Raw genomic sequence first — 7814 nt, forward strand, 5'->3', positions numbered from 1 at the left:
ATTTATCACTCGTATTTCCTGAAAACTTCTTTTGGCAACTACCCAATAGCACTTTTTTTTTTTTTTCCCACTTAGTTTCATTGTCAGGGGGATATTGCAACCAGAAGCTAGCCCTGTGGGAGGTGGGCAGCTCAAGATACAGAATTCAATACCTACATCAGCTATTTTCTGAGCCTGCAGTGATGATATTCAACACAGTAGGGGTTTTGGTGTTTTTTTTCCCCATGATTTGCATAGTTTCTGCTTCACTGTAATAGGAATTAAATTAATCAGTTGTGAGGAAACATCTTCACTTTCAGAGGGCATTTAAGAGAACATACTACTTGACAGTACCTGTACTTTTGAGAGGACAGCCATTCCTAAAAGTGCATTATATTTAAATATATCAGCCATTTCCTCAAAATAATTATTTGTTTTCTGCTGTATAAAATCCACTGTTATCAGACACATACTCACTAATAGCTAAAAGAAGTTCTAGGTGAGATGGAGGTCAGGGTGTCCCTTACTAATTCTTTCAATGGCATTGATACTCAAAGCTTTGTTTAAAATCTGTTCTCTCACTCCCCACCTTCAGTGTGTGCATGTACATAACGAGAGTAGATTCTCTGAGAAGGCAGACCAAGTGGGAAGGTGGTAAGGTCAATCAAAGAGTCTAGATTTTTCTAATTCTTAAATCTTATGCTGCTTGTGAAGCTCTACTGTATACTAACACTGAAAATGTCTTGTTTTTAAGGTGGCTCTGAGCCTTACATTGAAATATTTGAACAACCCAGGCAAAGGGGCATGCGTTTCCGATACAAATGTGAAGGAAGATCAGCAGGCAGCATTCCAGGAGAACACAGTACTGAAAACAATAAGACGTTCCCTTCCATACAGGTAAATAACACTTTTATCCATGAATTACCATTGTCCTGATTAACATGGTGACATAGCTGGGGGTTGGACTCAGTGCAGGAAATAAAATACTTTTTGTGTTGTGTTATTCTTTCCGTGGCATGCAAATGTAGGTGCAACAGAGTGGAAAAAGAGTTCTTTGCTCCTAGTCGTTAAAGATTTTGTTTCAGGTTTACAAGAGGAAAGGGTATAGAGGGAGTTAACAAACTGCTGTTAGAGAGGGAATTCAGCAAAGTTGTCTTTGTTGTCTGGGAATCTTTCATTATTAGCTTTTTTTCTGTATGCTTATTTGTTTTGGCTTCTTAGTTATGCGACTTGGAGGCTTTTTTACTGTTTGGACTGCAGTATGAATTTTGGGAGAGCTTTTGCATGAGTTTGTCTGCAAAATTGGAAAATGCTGCGAAAGCTGCTATGTGCAACCTGAAACAAGGTGCTTTGTGCAAATGAGCAGAGAAAGTGACTTGCAGCCAATGTTAGAGTGATTAGGCTCTGCAAAAGAATCTACCGTGAAGTATGTGAAGTCAGAAGGGGATTCAGAATTTAAAAACAAGCTGAGAAAGGGGAATTATGTGGTCAGAGCACCTGCGGTGAAGGTGAATGGGGTGGTTGCGTTATGGATAGGTTAGGAAATCCAGAATGAAGGGATTCAGAGTAGCCCTAGCATCTGTGATCAAAGTGAGGACAAAGATCCAGACCACAGAGGTGGAATAGAAGCACTTCGGCTGTAGCTCTTCTGTGTGGGACAAAGGAATGTGTCAGAGGCTTTAAACAGGTAAGGAAGAGGAGAAGAATTTCTGGTCTCCTATTTGAGGTTTATGTTGCTAGTGTTCACTTGATCTCTTTTAATTTGGTGAAAATCTGTTAGAGATGAGATTGAAAGAGACAGCTCAAATGTAAATGGGAAGTTAAGGGTGCTTGGCACCTTGAAGTGTACACTGCAGTGCCCAGGAGAAGAAGCTGTGTATCTGTGTTTGCGGTGCCTGCAAGTATTAGGAAAAAAAAAAAACCAAACAAAAAAAACCCCACAAAAAACGTGGAGCTAAAGTTGGAGTCTCTGGAATCACAGCAGTAGTAGTATAGGAAGAGAACATGGAATCTGAATAATAGGAGCTGTTTTAGGCTGAGACATAAAAGTTCTTTAAAAAGAGGGAAAGTTTGAGAAAATGTTGGCAGTCATGTTGAGAAGCAGATTGAGCCTCTGCTGCAAAAAGCAACTGTGGAAGCTGATCCAGCCCTGAAGCCAGAATTACTAAGGGAAGAAGCAAACAAGAAGGTCCCCCCCCTCCTTGACTATCACAGTGCCAGTTTTTAAGGAATGCAGGAAGTAGAGGTCTTGACAGCCTTTTATTTTATTTTTTTTCTCAGCACTCTCCCAATTGAACAAGGAACTACATAGGCTGCTAGCAAGAGTAAATATTTTCACAGGCTCTCAGCCTAAGGCTGTGTCAGAGCACAAGTTGAACAGGCAGTATAAGCCCTTGGTTCCTCTTAGCCTGGACCCAAAGGAAAGATGGGTCGTTGTAGGTGACAGAGCATTCCTGGCAAAGTTTGTTCTTTTTATAAAAGGAGATTGTTGATGACGGAGCTGATTGTTACCAATAACAGGTGATTTCTAGGTGAATTCCTCCTCCCTGAAGCCTGTAGGAGGCTTTAGTGCTGATTAGCTGCTAGGGGAGTCCCCTCTAGAGATGGAAACATCAATGAGGATGAGAACAGAGAGGCTAGGAAGAGATTAAATTTTGTGGTGTGGTTATGAAGAAAATCATCAAGGAGGAACTGGAGAATCAAAAGTGGCTAGATTAGACTTTGAGCTCAAGGTGCGAGGTGAGGGAGAAATGATGTAATTGTTGAAGAAGGTGAAGGAGCAGTGGAAGTTTGATTTTCTGGGTAGAAAGTAATGGTGACTTGTATGAATGCTGAGGAAGGAGCCAAATTGGAGACTGAAGGAGCTAACAGGTGATGGACATTAGAAGAGCCAAAGATGTATGATGGATGCTTGGAGTCTCAGAAGGAAGAAGGAAAGGGCTGAAGGAGGAGAGGAACAGTTAGTTACAAGGCAAAGGAAGTGGAGGAGGAGAGCTCACCTCTGCACAATTGTGTGCCTGAGCAAGTCTTGTATTTGCTTTCAAGTTTTTATACTTCAAACAAACTGCTTTTCTTTTTTTCCTCACCCACACAACCCTTGGTGACTTCACTGGTAGCCTTCGGCATGAGGGGAGACTTTTATGCACCTAAGAAATGTGTTATGTTAAGCTGATGGCTGCTGTGAATGCTCCAAGAGGAGCTTGAGAATTTAGTGCCCACCTTCTTTGAATATAAGATTGAATATTCATCTGAGAATTGATTAAAAAACCCCAGACTCCATAGGGGATTATGTTGTGCTGTATCTGTTAAGATCCTCTTTCGTTATGTAGTCTTCTATGTGCAGGTAATATTCTTACCCCTGAGGCTTTAGGAATTTTTTCCTGAGATTTTTAGAGCTAGACCTGTCCTTCAATACACGTTTGTGTGTGGTCACCTGCACAGAATTTTGCATCTTTCATTGTAAGGCTACACGTGGTAATGAAATATGTCCTGTTATGTTTGGTCTTACAGTATTACAAGCTGGTTTAGGTCTAAGCTTCTGTATTACCTCTGGCCTTTTTGCACAGGGCTGAATTCAATGCATAAAAGGAGCCCTGGTGGGATGGTGAAGCAATAGATCTCTAGCCTCCAAAAGGAAAAAAACAAAACCCCAAAGATTTAGAGCCTCTCAGACTTTCTGTTCTTGCAGCAGTAGGGTAGTACAAGAACTGCATGGATTGAACGTTGAATAGTGGTGCTAGCAAAATTTTATTGTTGCAAATAACTGTCTTTTTGCCAAAACTAGCAGGTTAAGTATGATGTTCTGCTTTCTGAAATGAATGAGTTCTACTTTTATAAAGTGATAATGCCATTTTTTACCTGTGGTGTTTTTTCTATAAAGTAATTTAGGATAAAATGTACTTTCTGTTACATGTAGGGATTTACTAGCCGTGATATCTAAAATCTAGAAAATATTCCACTTTTTTTTGTAGATTCTGAACTATTTTGGAAAAGTCAAAATCAGAACTACATTGGTAACAAAGAATGAACCCTACAAGCCCCACCCTCACGATCTGGTGGGCAAAGACTGCAGAGATGGCTACTATGAAGCAGAGTTTGGGCCAGAACGACGAGTCCTGTCGTGAGTAATGGTGGTGCTTCGGAGTTTGGTTAATTATGCAAGTGATTTACTAATCTTATGTTTGGAAACTCTGACCTGTGATGAAAAGAGCAATTAAGATGCTGTCTTTGTTGAAGTTTATGAATCCATCTCAGAGACAGAGCAACTTCTCTTTGAAGTATTTACATCTTTTTCAATACTTCACACACCCGTCTTTGGTCCTGTTCTTTCCCTTTGTTCGTTCTCCCAGTGTCTGTCTCCCCTTCCTTTCTCCCACTTGTTTGCTTTTTCTAGCCTTGTGCAGTAACACTTTTTACTTTTGAACATGACTCTCTCCTGTGTGTGAAAATGATGAGTAATGGAATGGGTAACAACGACGTTAACATTAGTTCTTCATGGTGGTTATGGAAGTTCATGTCTTCCATTGGAATTATATTCGGACTTTCTGGAAACTGATGGAGAAAGTTGGTACTGTCTGTCATGTCATTTAGAAGATAATAGTTGTGACATATCTAGAAATGTGTTAATAGCTGTCACAGGTGTTGCTATTTGTTTGAGTTGGGATTTTTTTTTTTAATAAGTAAAAATACAGATTCTTCTCAGACCCAGCTCTGTAGTGCAGGCGTGCTGGGGAAGGATCTACTTGTGGATGCAGAATTCATGCTGGATACAAGATGTGTTTCTCAGTGCTATTCAGAGGGATGTTAAGAATATCTAAAATACAGTTGTATTTGACATTTTGTGCAAGTTTACCAAGTCTTATGCAATAAAGTAAAAGCAGAGTAAACTGCAACAATCATAGAGGAGATATTGCTGGAGAAGGGAATTCAGAATTGACAATCTGTGGTTCACTGTTTGCGGAGTAGTAAATCTTGAAGTAGACTGGTGATTTAGGGTAAATATAACTGAGCTGGGAAGAAAATAAGGTAAATATTTCAGTATAGAAATAACTCTTAAGCTGTCATTGTTCTGTTGATGTTAGTGAAATCACTCCACTAAATGTGGGTTTGGTCAGTAGAACACTGTTAGGGGAAAGAACTGGAGACACCACCTGCTTGCAGATGATGATTGCCTGATGGTAAAATAAACGATTGTAATAGTGGGGATGCTGCTTCGACACACAGCCCAGGCTCAAGTGATCATGAACGTGCTGCAGTGTATTCAGGTGACATGTAGCATATTGACTGTTTTGCTGTTACAATGCTAACAGTTTTATTGGGTTTTTGTTTCTGGCTCTGTTCACAATGCAGTACTAATTCACAAGTGACAGAAAAGGATTAGTAAATATAATTTCTATGATTTTTCCCCCAGCGTCATGCTTCTCTAGAAAGGTAGGGCTGTCCCTTCAGGCACTTACCTTCCATCTTGATTATTTTAACCTCATCCTCATTGACTTCTTTGCAATAGAGCTCCCCTTCACATTGCCTAAAAGGCAGTTCCAAATACCTTACACCATTAAGGGACTTTACACTTTACTCTGACCATCCACCCACCAGCTTCTCCTTTGTCCTCTCAGATCAAGCTTCCTTACCCTAGGTCAAAGGATAGCTGCCATTCTAGCCCATCCTGCTTCCTATGCTCAGCTCTGTGCCTCTTGATCCAAAGCAAAAAAGCCTGATAGCTTAACGCCTTTTCTGGTTCTATGTTACACTGACCGGGGGCAGGAAGACACTGATGCTTGTTTTTCCTCTTAACATTTTGTTGCACAAGGTTAAGTGTGTAAGTGCAAGGCAAGCCTGCAGAGAGGCCATTACAGGCAGTAATGCTAAAAAGCATTGGGATGCTTTAAAAATATTTCTTTACAAAGTTTGATTTCATCTCTATTATATGTATGCATCCTGTTTTTTGCTGTAATGCTGTACCTTTATTTCATTTAAGGCACTTGTGATTGTTTGCTATATCCATCAATTCTTCTCAGTATCATTAGGTTATGAACTTCTCAGTTTCTTACAAAATACTAAGTGGGTGACTTTTAATTTACTGATAATGCGAAACTGTAAGCGTCAGTTGAGCTTGACATGGGAGATCCTGATGGGAGGAGGCTCAAAACATTCCCTTTGAAATGTTTCCAGCATCGGTACACTCATTTTTTTAACAAATCATTGGTTGCTTTAAGATGAAAGAACAGTATGATCCATAATTGGATCTGGATGTTTAAAGTCATTTTCCTTTTTGTGGCTGGTGACTCAGTCTTCACACTCGTAGAGTCCACATTGGGAAAAAAGCCTCATACAATACTAGTGAGCAGGACATGTCGTCTCTTGGTGGTGGTTCCAGCTGTTTAATCTTGCTGAGCATTCCAAGTGGAGCAAAAATCTACTTATTTTTTTCAATTTTTTTTCCTTCCTGCAGAAGGGAAATTATTAATCCCAGACTTTAGGCTGATCTGAGTAATTCCTCTGCTTTCTGCTTGTTTCAAGTTCCCCACGTAGTTCCGGTTGAACAAACTGTTTTGTTCTGCCTGTGATATAATGATCTTTGTACTGCTGCCTAAACTTGATGAGAACCCTCCCTGGCTGAAATCTCAAGGCAGAAGTATGAATGTTGGAGCTTGTGTGACTGCCTGTATACTCACATTTTTACTTCCTAGTTTGCTTTCTCTCTGCATGGATGATGTCGTAAGTTTCTTTTGAATCATTTTCCTTTTTTCCCCTCTCTTCCTACTTCTCCCTCTTTCTTCTCGTTATCTTGCTTGCTTCCTGCCAGCTGGCATTAATATGAAACCTCACAGCCTTGCTGTGGTTCTCAACAGTTTCTCCTCTAATCCGGCCCTCTGTGTAGCGATAGTTAAATAGACACTTTCACTGTGACAGTGCATGTTTTAGAAATTGTTTATAATCTGAGAATCACTGGGCATTTAAAAGCCTGCTTTGTCTCCACGAGAGGCTTCGTTCACAGTAGCTGAAAGGTGCAGAGTAATGGCTGGATAAAGCTTTTTTTTTTTTTTAAGGCTGGTTCCACATATGTACTTTTTGATAACTACGCAGGATGGCTGGAGAGCCTGAGACTACTAGAAATGGTAGTTTGGGGGTATAATACAGAATCAGGCCTAGCATGGGCTTGAAGTGTGCTTCATACTGAATCTATGGAATACAGTAGGTGTTCTAGGGGAAAAAAAAAAAGTAATATGTGCTGTGATTAAGCCCTAAGAAAGGGACTAAAAAAAAAGAAGATAGAAATAGGATTGGTCACCAAGGTACAGTACGAATCTTGAATGTCAGTAGCCACAATATGAAGTCAAAGTGCTTTAGTGAACTGCGAGATGCTAATGCAGGGTTTGGCTTGGTTGGGTTTTTGTTTTTTATTAAGTTCAAGTTCAAAAGGAAGCTTATGCCTTTCTCTAGTGAATAAAGGTTCTGGAAGTGGAGCCTGACTGCAGTGGGTTTGGGAACACCTGAGCAGAGCGTACTGGGTACAGGCAAGGGAGTTTAAGGAAATTAAACTTAACTAGGATAGGTTTGATTAGAGCAGGGGAATGTAGAACTATTCTTGAGTGTTGGCAGGAACAGGGAGTATCCTTAGGTGTGTTAAGGTGGTTGTTTAGGCATAGCTACAGTGAAGAACTATTGTGGACTTTCAAAAGAAAGGGAAATTGCTGGTACTTCTGGAGAATGATGCCTGCTGGCATGACCCATCTTCTGAGCTTCTTGTAACATCATGAAACACGGATTTTTTTTTTATTTTTTTTTTACTTCCTGCTTTACATCCACTCAGCTTTGATGATGTCATGGTTTTT

General features: G+C 40.1%; 1 protein-coding gene across 1 annotated transcript in view; it reads left to right on the forward strand.

The window, feature by feature from the left end:
- The first annotated feature begins 741 nt into the window (after positions 1-741).
- Positions 742-7814, forward strand: part of LOC104273408 (proto-oncogene c-Rel-like) — a 24089-nt gene continuing 17016 nt past the window's right edge. The window contains exons 1-2 of the mRNA XM_009868743.1: positions 742-876; positions 3951-4099. Coding sequence (XP_009867045.1) covers positions 784-876; positions 3951-4099 — 242 coding nt within the window. The 5' untranslated portion in view covers positions 742-783. The remainder of the gene's footprint in view (positions 877-3950; positions 4100-7814) is intronic.

Source organism: Apaloderma vittatum, unplaced genomic scaffold (genome assembly GCF_000703405.1).
Source record: "Apaloderma vittatum isolate BGI_N311 unplaced genomic scaffold, ASM70340v1 scaffold11374, whole genome shotgun sequence".
In the NCBI taxonomy this organism is placed as follows: Eukaryota; Metazoa; Chordata; class Aves; order Trogoniformes; family Trogonidae; genus Apaloderma; species Apaloderma vittatum.